Source organism: Pelecanus crispus, chromosome 3, assembly GCF_030463565.1.
Source record: "Pelecanus crispus isolate bPelCri1 chromosome 3, bPelCri1.pri, whole genome shotgun sequence".
Taxonomy (NCBI): Eukaryota; Metazoa; Chordata; class Aves; order Pelecaniformes; family Pelecanidae; genus Pelecanus; species Pelecanus crispus.
Window position 1 is genome coordinate 98,847,122 of NC_134645.1, and position 18,973 is coordinate 98,866,094.

The following is an 18,973-nucleotide window of genomic DNA, read 5'->3' on the forward strand; positions in this document are numbered from 1 at the left end:
GATGGGCAGAAAGATGCCCTGTCTCTTGCCTGGTGGAGACACTGTCAATCAACAATGGAACATGGAGAAAGACACTGGATCTACAGGAGGTGTAAGACTTTCATAGGAAACAGGTCTTCATTAGTTCCACTCTTCACAGCACTTGTTTTAAATAGACCTCTTTTCTCAGGATTTGCCAAAACCTAATTTTATAATTATGATTCGATTTCTACTGTGCCATCCTTTCTGCAACAAAAGTCCTTGGGAAGATTACATGTGACTCCCCCTTACCACCAGTTACCAAGATGTCAGAGGGAGCACGGGCACACCAACATCGGAATGCAGACTGCACCTCTCAGCTGCTCTGACGTGAAACACCAACCACCCGCTAAGCAAGGGTATTTTCATATTACATGTTATAAAAGCATGAAAGCGACCACAAATTTTTATGGTTTTGATCACCATCAGCACAGAAACACATCTCAAATAATTTCCTTATGCTTTGATATGCTTGATGCCATGTTAGTGACTGATGAACAAATACAAAAACCACAGAACTTGCCAATCCTCTTCTCTTATAAATGAATATGCAGTTTTGCTATTTTCCTGACACTTCAGAACAAGGTCCTTTTTAAATAACAATACTAAAATAAGTGTCATAAAAAGACATGTAACATATCTGTCACTACAGATCAATGGGATTTGTGATCATTTATTGCAGTCAACTGAAAAAGTAGTAAAGTTTTATAACAACTTTCTACGGTCCTTTACAAACATCTGCTACTATAAAGGGTAATTTTACTCTGATTTGACTATATAATAAACCTTGCATTTTAACTTAGTAAAATCAGCACTGAAATACATACTTTCCAAACAAGGCAACATATAGCAAACATTTTATAGAATCATAGAATAGAATCATAGAATCGCTTAGGTTGGAAAAGACCTTTAAGATCAAGTCCAACCATTAACCTAACACTACCAAGTCCACCACTAAACCAGTTAAGGGTAGAGTAATAATTAATTTCATGTTTCCTGGCTTGGTGGCTGGATTATTTTTTTAATGAAAGTAAAACTAAAATAGAATCATTAAGGTTGGAAAGGATCTCTAAGATCATCAGTCCAACCGTCAACCCAACACCACCATGCCCACTAAACCATGTGCCAAAGTGCCACATCTACCTGTTTTTTGAACACCTCCAGGGATGGTGACTCCACCACCTCTCGGGGCAGCCTGTTCCCATGCTTGAACAGGCAGAATTTCTTTAACTGTGGAGTGCAACTTTATGTATTTTGTAATAAAGTAATTACAGAGCTATTCCTTCAAACAATTAAGGCTTCATAATTTTAATAATGTACCAAACGTATCTATGCAAACTAGCAGAAACAAGTTTACCTTTAAAAAAGAAAACCTACTGCAGAAATGCAACATACAGCTTTTCAGTAAAGAAAACAAAAGCATCCTCCAGTACTAAAAGAATTTGCTTACACAGGCAGAACAATTTTCCTTTGTCTCCCAAAAGAGAACAGAAAAGGGATGCAACCCCTGCTGCCTTACACTGTTATAACAACAAAAAGAGCTACAAAAATAGATTCAGTCAGCATTTATGATAAAAACATACCTATGGCTAATCTAATGGCTAATGCCACAAGTCATCGCTTTACCCTAATGCTGTGGGTAATCCCAGTGAATTGCTAATATTAATCATCTGGAAAGAGCAGGAAGACAGCACTGGAAAAGCGTTGAAGTGCTGCTTTCCTAACTGCAGACACTGCAAGAAAACAAACCAGAAATGATTGTGCATGCCCTACAATATCATTGGATCGGTTGTTGCATTCAAACCATGATTGGTTTTGACAGATGCCACAAGTGATTTTGCAGCACCACAGGATGTTATTTTGGACTTAATTATTACTGGAGCCCAGGACTCCTCTTTTTGGTAAATGCGATTGCCAGACCGCACAAAAAGGCCCCTGGCATTTGCTTTTTGGCTGTTATGTGTTATTTTGCCCAAACATTGAGTTTCTTATCTCTTATTGACACACTTCCTCACCAAATTAAGTAAATACTTGGTGATTACTGGCACTGGCCTGGGAGGTGGCAAAGAGGGCCTGAAGCTCCTCAAGACTTTAGTGATATCCTCCATTTCCTCAGTGCCTACTCCTTGACAGCTATTTCCATCAGTTAGCAAGAGCCTTTTTATTTTTTGAAAGCAAGCAAAATTCCTGCCTTTGTGTGGCACCCTGTCTTGTTGGTACAGACAGCGCTCTCAGAAGCAGCTTCCAAATCCAGGTGCTCCGTGGATGCGGGCAGGGAGTGCCTAGGACCCACCTGAGCTCCGGCAAAAACTCCGGCCTGTGACTCCAACCTCTGCAGTCACCACCCACACGAAAGCAGACACGCAGGGGCCTGGGCAGCACTCATGTCAGCCCCTGATCACAAAGCAGGGGGAGACTGAAGGTAACTAACTGAAACATAAAGAAAACCATGGAAGAGCGAGGCCGGTTCTTTGTATGCTAAACCAAAAAGGCACAATTCTGCAGCCAGGGAGGACTGTAGCTGCAGGCGATGCTGAAGGTAGCAATTAGAATTGAAAATCAGGAATGCCAAGAAGAGGAACTAGGTAAACATTCATGGAGCATGTGCCAGCAAGGGTACAACCTGGTGAGAGAAGATAACGAACTCATGCAACAATCCATGTATAAGGAGAGTTAAGATTTAGAATTAAAAAATAAAGTAACTGCAGGAGTGTTGCTGCCTCTTCACTAATTAAGAGGTTAAGTCTATTAATAATGATGCATTAAAGGCAGAAGTTTCCAATTAGGATTTCTGCTTCCTATTTGAAAAGGTGGTGTATTGTGTGAAGAAGTATTTTCCAACCCACTAGCAACTGAAGCGGCAAAGCATTACTAGAAATAAGTATTTTAATAAACAGCGCATATAACCCACCATTTCTTTAGGCAACTGACAATTTCAATAGATTTGAAAATGTAACTTGCACTACAGAAGGGCAACTAAAATGAATCAGGTATAAATACAGACCAATTTTACAATATCCAAACCATGCTGCAGAATTTAAATTTACAGAAGATTAAAGGTTCAAAATGTAATTACCACCAGTTAACATAATCTATGAAAAACAAGCTTTAGTAAACATTGTTTTGCTTTTTGGTGAGGTATTTGGTTGATAAACCTAACTGAACAGAGTTAGTACCTTTGTAGGGCATCGTTGCAGTGAGTCAGACATGTTAATGCACAAGTACCATGATACTATGTCAATAAAATATGCACTGGGTATACAAACTGGCAGGTTTCAATGAGGAGCTTCCCCGCTGGCTGCAAGTCGGGTGAGCTTTTTGGAGGTTGTACAGATTTGTGATAGGAGTAACACACCAATGCTCTAATAAAATCATGCAAAAGGCAAAGCTGGGCAAAGCCACGCATTCTTACACAGAGCCAGAGTAATGCAAAACAACAGAAATCATGAAGTAAAGCTGGCTTTCATTCAGGTACCACTTGCTTTGGCATAGCAAAAGGCAAAAATACCTATACAGGAAAAAGAAATGTACGCCATAAAATGGGAGACTGTCCTGGGCTCTCCAAGAAACTTTTATTCAGTTTTAATGCTCACTGTGGTGCTGTGGCAAAGGCAGCTAATAGGAATGGTGAATATATAAGCTGGAGCATGTAGACTAAAACAGAAGAGGCTGAAAAAGCAGCAAAACACCAGAAAGGAAACACCAAGGCATGAAGAAAACATTTACAGTTGAAGACTAGAGGAGATCCATTTGTTTAGGCTGTCAAAAAGAACTTGCACAGAAATAAACAGAGCATATGTTCACACATTTTAATAATGACAGCTTATTATTAATAAGTACCCACACAAGTGGTAGATTTACACTCCACGACAGTATTTACAACTAGGCAAATTCTTGAATACAGAACTGAGCTCAGTCTGACTGAAAGGTATTTACTGCGATGCCAGATAACTTAGTTTTAAGACCTGCAGTATTAGATCATCTAATGTAATTGGTCCCCTTTGACTGTAAGGTATCAGAAAGTAATGGTGTTTTTCCCCAAGCAGCGTTTAGCCAGTTTTCAGAAAGACATCTGTTTATCAAGGAAAAGATAATGCGAATAGCATGTAATAAGCCAGCTAAAGAACAGTATTCTAAAACTGCACATAGAGCACCCCTACACTACTTGCAGTCATGGGCTGACCCTCTCGGAATCAAGCCTCCATTTCCGTCATGCCATTTACAGCCCATCACTCTGAGATGCAGTAAAATGCCATTTCTGTCCCCTCTGCACAAACAGGAAAGAAACCCCAACCCACTCTAATGGAGACTGAGCGGGTGGCTCTTGACTAAGGGGGCTTTTAGCAATGAACCGCTGTGCTAAATGCGAACATCAGCTAAGTACTGATCTCCTCGGAGGTGGCTGTACTTTGGATGAACAGTACTGAGGTTCGTGAACTGCACAGCTCTTTCAGTACTTTTAAGACACTACATAAATGTTTAAATACATAAAGAAATCCAAGCCCTTATACATCTCAGTAGGATCCTGACTACCTATTTCACATCACTAAACTTGCATTTATACTTGCATAGTGTAAATAGCATTAAAGATCAGGTGTATATTGAGCAAATAACAGCTCCAAAAACTAAGCTGCAGCATGTTTATTGACATAATATCTCTCAGAAAATTCATCACAAGCATGACAGAAACAAGAAGCTTCACAACAAATCCAGGTGAGATTTGTCTGTACATTGTATTTTTCAACAACTAGAAATATGTTATTAGCAATACAGATATATTTTATACATTAAAAATCTATACAACGCCCTTTTCTCTCCCAATCTCCAAAACGTGTAGGTTCAGGGCCTTTAGGTCCACCCCTCTCTTTTGTAGCAGGATTGATTCCATCAGGGAATTCTAAAATGACAGGGAAAGTTCATTAAAACACCTATAATGTTGACAAATATAAAGATGTCACCATCTACGATGTTTGCCTCTTAGTTTCATTTTCAAATACAAAATCAATTCTCTTTTGTTTTGAAAGGCAACCTTGAGTTAAACATTTCCTAGAGTCAAACAACAGTAGTTTCAGAGAGTTTTGTGACTACAGTCAGGAATATATTATCATATTCAGTTATGCAAACAAAAAAGCAATTCCATATCTGAAGGCACTAAAACGTCACAGTTTCTCACGGACTCATAGTGAGAACTTGCGTCACTCAGGTACACTGTACACGTGCTCACTACATCTAAAGCACCAGGTCACTTTCCGTGTTTGTTTAGGTCTCCAACTTTAAGCACTCAGCTTTTAATTTTAGCTTTAATTTTAGAATTTTAGCCAAGATTTTATAATTGCTCTTGTATTTAAAACACCATCTTCATAGATGCAGGTCTGTTTTTCAAAAAACAGCATGTTGGTGTTTCTCAGCACCAGACTAGATACCTCAGTCACAGGAGGTACTGTAAAATCCTAAATAGATAAATTAGGCTTTTTATCTTCTAAAACTTAACCGAAGCTCGCTAAGTCACTGTGATGCCCCTTCAGGAGAGGGAGACTCTTTGTAAGTGGGGTATGAATGGGACTTTCAGACGTCTCTGGTAAGTGACATGCTAGGCTTACACATCAGCAGTGCTGCTTCTACTCCCAGCACCCTACTAGCTTATGCCACCTACTCGAGCACCATAGAGCTTTCTGCACCTCACAGTCAACATCCTTATGCTACTCAGTGCTCCCTTACTCAGGGCCCTCTCTGAAGCGTGGTAACTCAGGCCACCCACGCTGCACAGTGGCCATCCCACTAGGCATTGCCAAGCCATGAAGTACTTTTCCGCACAGCACCGCTGCTAGACTGCAGGGCTCCCTGAAGCTCACCATACCCCACACATCCCCTTGCCACGCTGATTCTCCAGAGCCTCCCATATATATGCATAACTTGGGGCTCCCTTGGTCGTATCCCTGACTCAGCCCTCATGAGCAAGACAAGAATGAGGAGCAGGGTTGAAAATGAGAAAAGAAAACAACTGAAATCCTGGAGAGCAGAGAAAACAGAGGACAGTGATGGAGGGAGACTCCTGTAGCTACAGCCTATACGGAATGACATATTGGGATGCCTGTTTAAAAATTCATACAGACCAGGATAGGAAGTGTCAGTATTTGAGCACCTCTGGCAGCACAAGGAGCGCAAATGCATCTAATATTATTTTGTAGATATCATCCCAATATCCAAGCAATACCAATGTGCTGACAGTGGATGCAGAAGCTCAGAAGACTTCTCCATGATAGCTACACAGCAGTGGGAATTCAAATGGCCAGCTTGAACTCTTACATTTTCTCCTAATAACCATCGAGGACACAAGGGGCAGTCGGCACTCTAACAAACTATTGCTGGCGTTATATGTAAAAAATATACAGGTACAACCAAATTTAAAGCCAACAGAAACCTTGAGTCTTGCTCTAAACATAGAACGCCCAAGCAAAAAGCAAAAGATAGTAATTACGCATTTGTTTTAAGTGAAGTGTTGATGGCACTTATTTTCTTGGGAATAAAAGGACAAGAATTAAATAGCTGCTTACACGGTAACTCCAACTCTGAGTCAGTTCTGAAGTGAGTCACAAACTGAAATTGCTTCAGCCATTTCAGTGATGATACTATAATTTTTCGGTCATTTTGTCATCTGGATATTGATAGCAATCTATTGATATATTAAAAAAGCTTGTCCTAGAGAGCTCAAAATAGATAAACATGGGTTATCGCTACTGGTAAACAGCAGCAGAACATCACACTACAGCGAATAAGATAAAGCATGACTAGCACTTCTAGTTAAGGAAGACACCTAATTAAAAAGAAGGGAAAAAGAGGTTCTGTTTTTCTCCTGCCTGATTAAAAAGCGTGTGTTTCTAGTGACTTCAGCAGCAATGTATCTGTGCCTCAATTTTGTCCAGGTTCTCTAAACACGACCCCACTCAGGTTAGTGCAACACAACACAACACAAACAGCAGCTCATTAGCATCTCCCCGGACCCCTCTGAGTAGCTCAGTTAACTCAGTATCTGTTGCTTTTCGAAACACTACCTGCAAGACTAATAGAAAGACTGACCACAAAATACAGCATGTGGGTGTTGGTCTCTTCTCCCAAGTAACAAGCCATAGGACAAGAGGAAATGGCCTCAAGTTGCACCAGCAGAGGTTTAGATGGGATATTAAGAAAAATTTCTTCACTGAAAAGGGTTGTAAGCATTGGAAGAAGCTGCCCAGGGAAGTGGTTGAGTCCCCATCCCTGGAGGTGTTTAAAAGACGGGTAGATGTGGCACTTAGGGACATAGTTTAGTGGTGGACTTGGTAGTGTTAGGTTAACGGTTGGACTCGATGATCTTAAAGGTCTGTTCCAACCTAAATGATTCTATGAATCAGAAATCTTTTGTGGACTAAGAAATAAAACAGGCTTTTTGGATAATAAAAAGTAGCTGGTGCCCTCATCAGTTTACTACCACCATTTATAGCTGTACTGTAATAGACCAATACCAACTACGTCTCTCAGAATCATGGAACGGTTTACGGTGGAGGGCACTCTTAGGCAGACATCTGGCCCCAACACTGCTCAAAGCAAGGCTGATGTTAGGTCAGGACAGCCAGGCAAATCCAAGAGGAGAGGGATCGCAGATTCTCTGGGTGACTTCTTACAATGTTTGACCACACTTGTTTTGAAGACTTTTTCCCTCATACATCATTTGCTCCAACTTGTGCCCACTGCCCTGCCTCTGTTTTTTTCAGAACCATTAAGCTTAGCAAGTGATTCTGAAGAGTGCTGAATGCCTACCCCTCTTTTTAAACTGGCATCAGAACTGCATCTCAGAGTCTTGCCTTTAAAACATGGCTTTCAATTTTGTAAAATGTGACTTACTTTCCAGGGGTTCCCTCTCTATACTGGACTCCTCTGGTTCATCAAATCGACCTACTGGTAACTTCGGTTTCTTAAGTGACTGCTTAGCAGGTTCAGATCTTCCTCCTGTCTTAGAGCTGGTGCTCCTCAGAGAGCCGCAAAGCAGTGATGACTCTATCAAACAAACAGACGTGTAGCGTAAATGTGAGAGTTTAATACCAAGTAGTTCTATGAGTATTCAGAGCACCTCTGAAAAACCCTCACTTCAGAAACTAGGGAGTGAAAGGCAGGAAAACAAACTCCAAATATTAGTTTAACATTCAACTCACGAACACCTAAGAAATCAGCACAGATAATTATTTTTGGCCCTAGAAACATATGCCGGCAAAACTGTGTTAGTTGTGTAACTCAGTTCACATAAACAGTGTATTTTAAACTGCTTGAACTTATCGTCACTGTTATCTTCTTGTATTTTAGACTCTAAATAGTAATTATGATAGCATAGACCAGTACATTTTGTTTTCCTGGAAAAGTCCTAACCTCCCCCAGGAAGCCTGCTGATTTCCAAGCCTTGGCTCATTTCCAACAGCTTTTGAGTCAGAAAAAGCTTCTGCTTTCCCAAAGGAAAGTTTTAAAAAATAAAACGTTGTTCCCTTAGTAACAGGTTTTCCAGAATGCTGGTAGAGAATAGCTGGGCTTCCCTTATGATGGTAAAGTAATTCAGCTGGTAGTCAAAAGCAGGACAAACTTTGAGCACGTTTAAGTTCAATTATGTAACTGCATACAAATGCTTTAATTAAAAGCATTAACTTTTTTCCTTTAAAGTCCTACTAACTTTTTTTAAACATAAATGTAGGAGAAAGCCTATTAATATCCATACCTAAAGTTCTTTCAAGTAGTATAAAAATGGAGGTCCCCAGATATCATAAGTCATAAATAATTCAAGAGTCATAAACAAGTCAAAAACTACTTATGAAGATCTCTCAAAATGACTAATATTTCTGCATTTGGTTAAAAAGCCAAACATCCACAGTGAGCACAAACCACCCTCTAAGAATATTTTAGCTACGGACACGTGCCTAAAGCAGCTCTGACTTTTCTTAAGAAGGAAGATTCAAACAGAAATCCTCCCTGTACCAGACTGGGTGCAATGCACTTGAAAGAACTATTATTCTACCTTGCTGAAGAGACTGCATCAGGAAACCTTCTCAAGCAGTGTGGATTTAACTCGCCTATATATACACCAACCAACAATCCACCTGCATTCCCAGAATCAGCATATGCATTCATCCTAAAATACCACAACCTTAACATGAAACCCTACAGTCACATAAACTGTATTACGCCTGCCAACTGTTGCCAATGCCCCAAAGAAATAATTTTTTTTTTTTTTGCTTTAAGCATGATGTAATTGACTATCGACAGCAAAGAATCTAATCCTTCTGCATACATTGGATCTTTCTACTCCTGCCAAGCATCTTGTCCTTCTTCAGGAAGCTGAAAGAGAAGCTAGCTAGAAAATGAAATTAAAGCTGATATTCTAGTCCAAGTTCAGATGAAAGTCAGATTAAGGTACTGATAGGAAATTGATTATCTCAGCAGAGAAGAGGCAAAATCCATTTTCCTATTTGCAATACTTGATATTGTTGACCAAAATACATTCTTCTTGACACTGAGGTGACAGAAGTTCAACATTAAGTATCTCTGAAAAAGATGAGATGAACAATCAACTTTATCAGTAAACCACATTCTACAAACTGATCTTTGACTCCCTCATCCTCTGTGGGCAATCACAAAGCCATCCAATTTATTAATTATATAGCTAGATTTGAAAATAAGTTGAAAATTCCAAGTCTTTAAAGTTGCTGTACAGCCAACATCTGCAATAACTAGTCTTTTGCAGTAGCCCACAGACTGCGATTTATTATAACAAAGCCATTCATGCAGCGGGAGCTGGGCACTCATTGGGATGCTCGGGGGAGACAGGAGCATCAGCCAAATCTTGCCATGAACCTAACGGCAAATAGAGCCTAGGAGGGCTCACAAACATCTAACAACATTTTTTCCCCCCAGCTCTTCTATGCTGTATTGGTCTTCTTCAGGAATACTGCATCAACAGCATCACAGAAATTTCAACTTTTGATGGAAAAGGGAGTGGCCTGACCTGCAGTCCTACAGAACAGCCTAAGCTGAGCGTGCATGTGGGACAGACACTATTTTGTAGGCTGCTTTATTTGTCCTCCAGCCTAGGTCTCTCCACGATCACATGAATTTCCTCATATAAGGGGCACAGACCAATAACTTCCAAGGCCACAGGAAGTTCCCTCCAGCTATTCTACAAACATTAAGCCGCGCCTTAACATTTTACTACCGTTTAAAAGTTTGCAGCAACGACGGGGAAAGAAAACCTCCAGAACCGATAGTGAGGCCTGACAGGTTTGCAATATAGAGGAGAATATTAATATTTCGGGGGGGGGGGGGGGGAGGAATGCAGGAAACCTGGGGGAGGGGGCAAAAGCTGTGGCACCCCACCACCCCTAACAGATGCCGTGGGCTGAAGAGGCGGGGATCACACCGCGGGTCGCACACGGCCCCCATCACCCGCCGCCATCTTAAGCACCCTTCAGCAACCCCAGCGCCGACAGTCCCGGCCGGCAACCGCCTCCCTCTCCCTTACTCTTTAACTCCCCTGCCTGAAGAAGCGGGGGAGAGGCTGGGGAAACCCCTCAGCGGCAAAAGCCAGGCCCCTCCTTGCCTCCGCCCGCCTCTTACTCGCTGCCCTCGGCGCGCCGCTCAGCAGCCTCAGAGCCATGGCCCAGCCGGGGAGGGGGGGGGGGGAAACATGAAGGGGCCGTAGCGCAGGCCCGACGCGCATGCGCAAACGGCGACTCCTCCCAGCCACAGGGGGGCGGGCGAGCGGGGGCGGGGCTCCCGCGGCGTCCAACGGACGCCGCGCGAGCCCCGCCCCCGCTCGCCCGCCTGAGGGGGAGAGGCGGGAAACGCGATTCCAGTCAGGGCGGCGGCATCGGTCGGCGCTGCCTTAAAAACCACCTCGTTCCCCCCCCACCCCCGCGCTGCTGTCTGCCCTCGATGAACGGAGGTGAACGGCGCCTTGGGAAAGCCAAGTTCTTACTGAAGGCAGCTTGGAGGTACTGGAGAAATAAGCTGCAACTCCCCTCTTCCCCCCCTCCAAAAGCTAGAGCAAAGGCTCTCCTATGCGATGAAGCGTTTGCTGCTGAAATGACCCATTCCCTCCCCTCCCCAATGTGTAGTGCAGCCCTGCTATTTTTTTTTTTTTTTTTAAATAATGAAAATAATTGTTGAAATAATACACAAAGTTACTTAGGACATGAGAGAATCAGGCTGATGCCATAGTGATGTACACAGCTGCTGTTCATCCTTACAAACTAAAGGCTGTATGACTTCAAATTTTCCAGAAAATCATTGAAATATCTTAATTATTTTATCACGGTAATAATAAACTTGATCTCCCTCAGTCCTACACCCCTGCTTGTGTCTTTTCTGCACTCAAACAGGCATTATTCACCTTCCCAGGAAGAAAGCAGCAAGAAACACCGCACCCCAAGTGCTGAGCCAGGGGACTTCAGACGGCATCTTTTCAAGTTTCCCAGTTTACCCAGTGAAAGTGCTTTGAACACTCGCTCTCGGGATAAACCTAACCCTGGGATAAGTAACACCTGGGCTCGTGGGCTGGAGCTCCAGTTAATTAGCTCCAGTTAATGTTTTGAAAAATGGCAACGTTTACTTTTTGTCACTCTTGAAACATCTCCAGCTAACCTTGTTCTTCCGTGAAACAGAATTCAAAACACTCTCTGCCCACAGATAGTAAGCTGCAGAAGAAACTTTCACTCAGCCATTCTTGGAGATCGGAGTCTCAAACAGCATTTTGTGTCCACTGCTGAAGAGTTTAAGAAAGTAAATCTCCCTGGTAAATTAACAGCAGCAATGCTCCATTGAGTTTATTGCACTACATCTGGCAATGCCTACACACTGAAAGTGATTAAATTTAACTGACTGCCTTATGCGTGACATTTTCTCAATCAGCTTTTTATAACATGGTTAATTGGACATTAGAGACCAACAATAATGGGAAGCCCTTTTCTTTATTTTAACAGCAAGATGCTGAGCCTCTAGATCAGGAAGAATAAAGAGGAATATTGCTGGCTCATGCAGAAAAAACGCTCTTCTGCCCAAAAGCAGCAAGAAGAAAACATCTATTCCAAGTTCAAGAACTTACCATGCACGTGCTCAATACAGTAAAAACTATCATGAAATTCTTACCTTAAAAATACTCATAAGAAGCTGTCTGCAGGTACCAAGTAATAATAAGATCTGTTCCTAACCAGCTTAACACAAATCCATGAAAAATCACGCTTTATGTGCAATCTCACATGGTAAGGATGAAATAGCAATGTAAGATTAAGTAGGAACTGTTCTTCCACCTAGAAATAACCAGGTCTTCAAAGCACTTTTTCCCCATTCTTCATTTACTGTATTGCTGTAAAAATGCAAAATTTACTTTTTACTCCTGAATTATGTATTTCCAGGTCTTGTGAATGAGGAGGTAATAAATCTGAACATTGGTAAATACAAACACGTAGCACATGCCACAGGAATCTTCTACTTTGTGATTAAATGCAACGTTTCCTTTTTTTGTTTTCCTCCCTCTGTTCACCGATCATTTATCTCAAACAATACTGTACAGTGCTTTGCTTTGCTGTTCTAAAAAGCAGGGGGTGGAAGAATTGGAGCTACCACGAACGCTGCAGCAGGCCAATTTGGACAAGGCGGAACATAAGCTGGCCACGGGGGCTATATGGAAAGTACCACAACCAGCAAGCAAGCGTGCCCATTCTGCCTCAACACCGCCTCTTCCTCTCTGAGCACGTCAAGAAGCCTGGTTATCTGAACAGCACACCTGGTCAGGGCTGTGCAAAGAAGATTGGCTTGGAATGAAGGGTGTTTTGTGGTTACAAAGAAAGTTTTCCATCAACATGGAACTCTGCTGCAAAGCCTGGTAATTTCCACAGTAGAACATGAGCTTTTTCCCAATTTACAAACAAATGTTCAGACACCATCTCATTTTATGCAATAAACTCCTAATAATATTGCTGAGAGCTTTGTGAAATAACAGTAGCAGCCTACTGCCTTCAGGGACCAAGAGACTGGCAGCTTTCTAAAGGAATGTTAAGACCTTAATTTTTACCTCTCATTCTGTAAGCAGCATAATTCTCTTTCAAGCAGCTGTAGGATACCCGCATAAAGGAGAGGTCACTATCTCTACAGGAAGATGAAGCCCCGATTCGAACAGAAGAGGGGTGAGATGGAGCACTTTATAGCTGCTACTCCACCAGATGACATTCAATTATGTATGTGAGAGTCCATTATTTCTATCTAGCAAACAGAAGGCAGAAGTATGCGGGAGTAGGGGAAGTATGCCATGCAACACATGCATGGTTGTCCAAAACATCCAAGATTGCGTGTCTTCAGACAGCAACTGCAAGTGCACCATACAGTCTGTAAGTGCAACTTGATATGCTTCCAGGACATGTTGGGGTCACCGCGCCACTCACTACTGTCTTACGGCGCACAAGTAGCGGCCACTCCTTTCGCACCTGAAGGTATCAAACAGCCCCCACAAAAGTTACAGCACCGAGAGGGCTACATATGGACTGCACTGGGCAATACAAATTAGAGGAGAGAAAAAGAAGTTAACGTTCTCTTAATTTGCCCTGTTCCTTGATAAACTTACATGCAAATATCACAGGATTACCTGCACCATCCATTTTCCTCAAAGATCAAACTAAATTCATGCCTTCTTACATGGATGGGATCTACTATTTATTAAAAATAAAAAAAAGTTACTATTTCTGCCAGAATATTTCTGCTTGTCTAATAACAAAAGCATGCTTTACACTTAAGATTTCCAGAGAGATGCAGCAAGACAGACATTCTTCAGTAGTGACAGAAACATCTAAATACTTATGTCTAAGAGTAGTTTAACTTGATCATTGTGAATTAAGGAAAAATTTTTAGATCTAGCTCCCTAAATTGGTATTAAAATTTTAGTCACTAGCCAACTACTAGAATACTGTTAAACAAAAGACAGTCATGATGTCAGAACTTACTTAAATATTTACAACATACTAGCACCATCATAATGTAAAAAAATAGTAATAAAAGTAGGCATTGTTAGCGTGGGAATGTATTTAAGATATCTTTGTGTTGTAAGTACTTGCCTAACACAACTCTAATAAAATACTCTTTTAAGTGTATACATTGCCAAACTGTAGGTGGTCATCTGAAACTTGTAAGCTACAGAGAAAAAAAAATTATTACAAAGAATGTGTTAATAAACCAAATGCAAAATCACTTCATTATAAACTATTATTGCTATATTAATTTCAAATAATACAAAATTATTAATTATATACAAAAAACCCTCCCCAGAATTTTGGTAATTAGCAGAACATTTCAGTTTCTTTAATTGCTTCCATTAGAGTCATTTGTTCATTTTATTAACACCAGATGCAATAACACAATGCTAAAAATAAACATGCATTATACAACAAATTTATATTTTTCAAAAAAATGTTCATTACAATTAGTGAATGCACATGTAACTCTCCCCCCCCCTTTAGTGAATTATTGTCTGAAACAGAGAAAAGGGAAGGAAGGAGAAACCGAACTTAATGCTATTCAGCACCAGTAGAAAGTCAATAGACCTTTAACATTCCTGTATCATATATCAAAAACATTTTGTCTGTATCACTAAACAGGTAAAGTTTACAATATTGTCCCATTTGAAGATGTACTGATTTATATTTACAATACTTTGTAGTCAATAAAACATTTTAACAATATTTAAAAATTGCTTAAATTCATAAAAGTATTGCAGAAATTTATACCATTTACTTATTTTACGTACATACAAGGAAGTCCATGTAAAACTGTCCACGTTCATCTGAAGAACTGACAGAGTAAGGAGCAATTTTAATACAGGTCGCAAAACCCCAATTATTTGAAGGCAGCTATCATTAAACATTCAAAAATCCTTAGTTGTCATTTGCTTCTGAAAACTAAAGTTCCAGTAATAAAATTGAGTATGTAAACTAACATGTTTTTGAGATCAGTAGAAAATATATTCCCACAGGCATGACATATTCAACAATGATGATAATGATTTTGTAGAAAACCCTTAAGCTGTAATGACACCTGAACAGACACCTCGGCGATGGTCTTTGTGAGACCCACAGATATAGTCATTTTCAAATATCCAGTATTTTAGCAGCTCATTGGGTTTCCAGTTAAAACTTCTTCCTACAGTGCTAAAATACAACTGAACGTGTAAGACCTTATTAGAATTTTAAAATCCAATTTATTTTGGCATCTAAAGCCTCTTGTAGTAAAAGCCTCAAGTAACATTGACTTCTGTAGTCTAAGAGCCAATAATAAACCAACCAAAAGTACGCACTGTGCTTTAATCGCCAAATAATTAGGTACCCAAAATTAAGAAAAAGTAATAGAAAAGTAAAAAGAACAAAATAAAAAAAAATATTGCACAGCCACATTACCTAAAAAGTAAAGTCGATGTTAAAAGCCCTACGTGTGGATGATATAAATTATCTTCCATATAAAAAGTATAAATATCTCTTAAAATACAGCTGCAGCTATAACTCTAATACCACACATTATTTGATTCATCTGTTAATGAGGTAATAACCAAGTCTCTTACAATGCTTTTTCTCTACTGAAAGTATTTTAGGGCAGCAACAAGAAAGAATTTTTCTAAAAATATTTCTGAATCAAGAACAGCAATGTGTGCAGCTCTCCCTATGAGAGAATCTGCTGTATTGGGTAATGCATTGATTACATTATAACGAACCAAATTACATTCCTTATTTTGAAGAACTGGCAGAAGCAGGTTCTGGATCATTTCAGCATAAATTGGTCCTGTAGAGGAAAAGAAAAGTTGTACTGCATGAATCACCAGAAACAAATACAGTTCTTTGACCTTGAACTCAAAATGAATACGTTCCAGGTTAAGAGAGGTAATGGTATGTGTTAATGCTGTTGTTCTGTTAAGACAGAATATGCAGGAAGTTTAATTTCCCCAGAAATGTTGGAAAAAGAATTTTAAGCTATGCATTTTAGTATTTGTACTTTAATATATTTATAGTGAGAATGTGCTCATTAGCATTAATTTATTACACTATGTAAAGTGTATTTATTTGTCAATATATCATGCTAGAAGGGAATTGTGCTAGGATGTCTCAACAGTAAATACAACAACCAACCATCACTGAAAATGGGAAAGCTACCTTTTCTCTCAGTGCTAGTACTAAGCCTCAACTAAATACAGCCCATGTCCTCGACACTACAGCTTCTTGTCCTCAAAAACCAAAGCTGTTTGTCCTCCCTATTCATGGAGTAACACATCAGGGGCTGTGTTCATCCCACCTAACTTTCAGCAAAGTCGATAAGCTAGAAGTTTATTCAGTCTCATCTCCCTCTGCACATAATAGAACAGGACAGATCCAGAAAGCAATTCAGCTCCCACATGGATTATCTGTCTCCATTACTACAAAGTAAGCCCAGAGCGCTGAAACACATAATAGAGGTGCCTCAGTTAAGCACCCAAAATTAAATGGCATGAATCTAAGGCCTATGAGGTTTAACCTGAGTGGTCTTTATTTTGCAGGATATTTATTACCTGATTGTTTATCCTTTAAAGCTGTTTTACACATCTCAATGCGAGCGGAGTGATAAGGAACATAACGATCCTGCAGAGATCCTACTAACACAATGTTTTTGAAGTAATGAAGACCTACAGGAAAAGAGAAAAAAGTATTTATTGTAACAAATCCCTTGACAATTACTACAGAATAATTAAACGCTAAACTGAAATTTGGCACCAGTTCATTACAAGATCTCGCACAGAAAGGCAGAAAAATCAATTACAATAGGTAGAGCTACAGAATAACGAAACGTTGGGTACCAACCTTTCCCCTGTACATATTTTAACACATATGGGCGTGTACCAATTGTGATGTCTCCCATTTAAACAGAGTATGGTTCAAACCTTCGTCTTGCTTCTTAGGAATAAAGCGGTTGGTTTCTGGCTGACAGAAGCCTCCACATTGCTTCAAGAAACCTGAAGGTGGATGGTGCCTTGTCCTCACTGCTGTTTCACTCATCAGCCTAGCTGCGCCAGGATTAATGCCTCCCATCAACACATACACGATATAGCCCACCTAGTGTCAGCGCCTCTATTAGGCACTGCCCACTGTAAGGTTTGGCCAGGTCGAGCACAGGTGCAGGTTCTACCCAACACGACTCCCCAGATATAATTAAACCTTTATAATTAAACCCAGACAACTTACTTCTTGTTCAGGCACTCTAATAGTAAGATGATGCAAGGGTAGGAACCCCCAGTAATGATGGAGTTACAGTCCTTAAGACATTTGACTTAGGTTTTCTCTAAAAAGCTTCAGCAGACTTCCCGTGCTGCCCATCTACTTTAGGCCAAATACAATGGAGCATTTTAGGAAAATAGGTTGCCTTTGCCTTAGAACAGCCCCTTCTGAATATCATAGCCATCTACAGTTAGGTACAAAGGCAACTGTTAGGCAAAACCAGAAAATGCTCGAACAGTTTAGCTGTATGTAAAGGTAAGCTATATGGAAAAGCAGCCAGCCCGAACGGCTCTCTGGGAATCTCCTGGGCATTAGGTGCTTACATCTTATCCCTGGTAGATTTGATCCAACACAGGTGCTAGTGAGTTTTGCACTGGTGCTATTAGCCCCGCTTTTAATTTCTGGAGAATAATCGTCAGATCCTGTAACTGTTAGTTTTTAATTTACAAAATGTACTTAGTCCATTCTGAGAATTATAGAAATACTGCAAATAAAATCATTCTTCAAAGGTGCTTCTCAGAATGTGCAGCAAACATTTTCTGTGAAACCTCCACAAATCAAACATTTCTTTCAATAGAAAAAGAGATCCGATTGTGCAGGAAAAAGAAATTATTTGCTATCTGCTTTTCAGCAAAGTTCTGGATTCTAGTTTCCCTGTTTTATTCAGACTGAATATATACTAAGTATTAATACACACTTGTTCCTAAAGCCGTCAATGGAGCCCAAAGTGAAAAATCACAGGTTGTTTTCTAATTTTCAGTATTTTGTACACTCCATGTGATGAAGACTACAGCATGTGAAAATGTACATGTATCTTCCCAGATTTCACAGAAAATTGAAAAAAAAAAATCTGTACATCTATAAAACCATACAGAAAATGCATCCAAACTAGATCCTGGTTCCTGTCCTCTTCAAAGAGGAAATCTGTTTGGTATTTTCTGGTTTTGCCTGTGCCCACTGAAAAACAACACTGTCACAAAAGATCAGCTAAATCACTGGAGTCTTTTATCTGACATCTGAAAAATGACTGCAGCAAATCTTACAAAAAGATGCAGATGCCAGTTCCAAAACTTTGTACTGAGTTGAAAAGAACACATTTGGAATACATCAAGGATAGGATTTCTCTGCAGGCTAATCTGTAATAGTTTTGTAAATTCCTTGGGAGTCTTATCTATCTTGTATTAAGTTTTTTTGATATGTGTTTTCCCTAGAGAAATATCCATTAGCATTCACGTAAAAGGTACAAAGAAGCGTGACTGCCTAGATCTTTTAATCAACCTGAAGAAAGAAGATATATCCTGGGGAATTCTTAGAGGAACATCATTCTACATCAATCAACGTTTAAACAGACTGTCTTCATCCTCACATGTGATATAATACAAACACCACCACCACCCCCCAAAAAAACCCCAAACCAGACAGGTTTAGGACATCACGGTCTAATAAATTAGGCATCCCCTTTTGGTCACAGTGAGTAATTTTTATGCTTTATATTCTGGTTCATAAAAATAATGTCTTGGGCTTCCCTTCATTTTAGGCATGATAAATATCAGGAATCTTTCATTATGAAAAAGTGTTTGAGGGAACTCTTCAGTAGAAGCAAAGAAGGCATACAGGGTATTTCATAAGCATCAGTTTTATTGTTTAACTATTCTTGG

General features: G+C 40.1%; 2 protein-coding genes across 8 annotated transcripts in view; both read right to left on the reverse strand.

The window, feature by feature from the left end:
- Positions 1-4,667: 4,667 nt before the first annotated feature.
- On the reverse strand, positions 4,668-10,694 carry SDHAF4 (succinate dehydrogenase complex assembly factor 4). Its single transcript, XM_075707998.1, has 3 exons — positions 10,651-10,694; positions 7,900-8,052; positions 4,668-4,915 (listed from the first exon to the last, which is right to left on the reverse strand). Exons 1-3 carry the CDS (start codon positions 10,688-10,690, stop codon positions 4,806-4,808), a joined length of 303 nt encoding a protein of 100 aa, XP_075564113.1. The 5' UTR covers positions 10,691-10,694; the 3' UTR covers positions 4,668-4,805.
- A 4,952-nt stretch (positions 10,695-15,646) lies between these two features.
- Positions 15,647-18,973, reverse strand: part of FAM135A (family with sequence similarity 135 member A) — a 71,282-nt gene continuing 67,955 nt past the window's right edge. For all 7 annotated transcript variants that reach the window (XM_075707077.1, XM_009483944.2, XM_009483942.2 and 4 more), the window contains 2 exons: positions 16,613-16,726; positions 15,647-15,852 (listed from right to left, as the gene is read on the reverse strand). In XM_075707077.1, coding sequence (XP_075563192.1) covers positions 15,647-15,852; positions 16,613-16,726 — 320 coding nt within the window. The remainder of the gene's footprint in view (positions 15,853-16,612; positions 16,727-18,973) is intronic.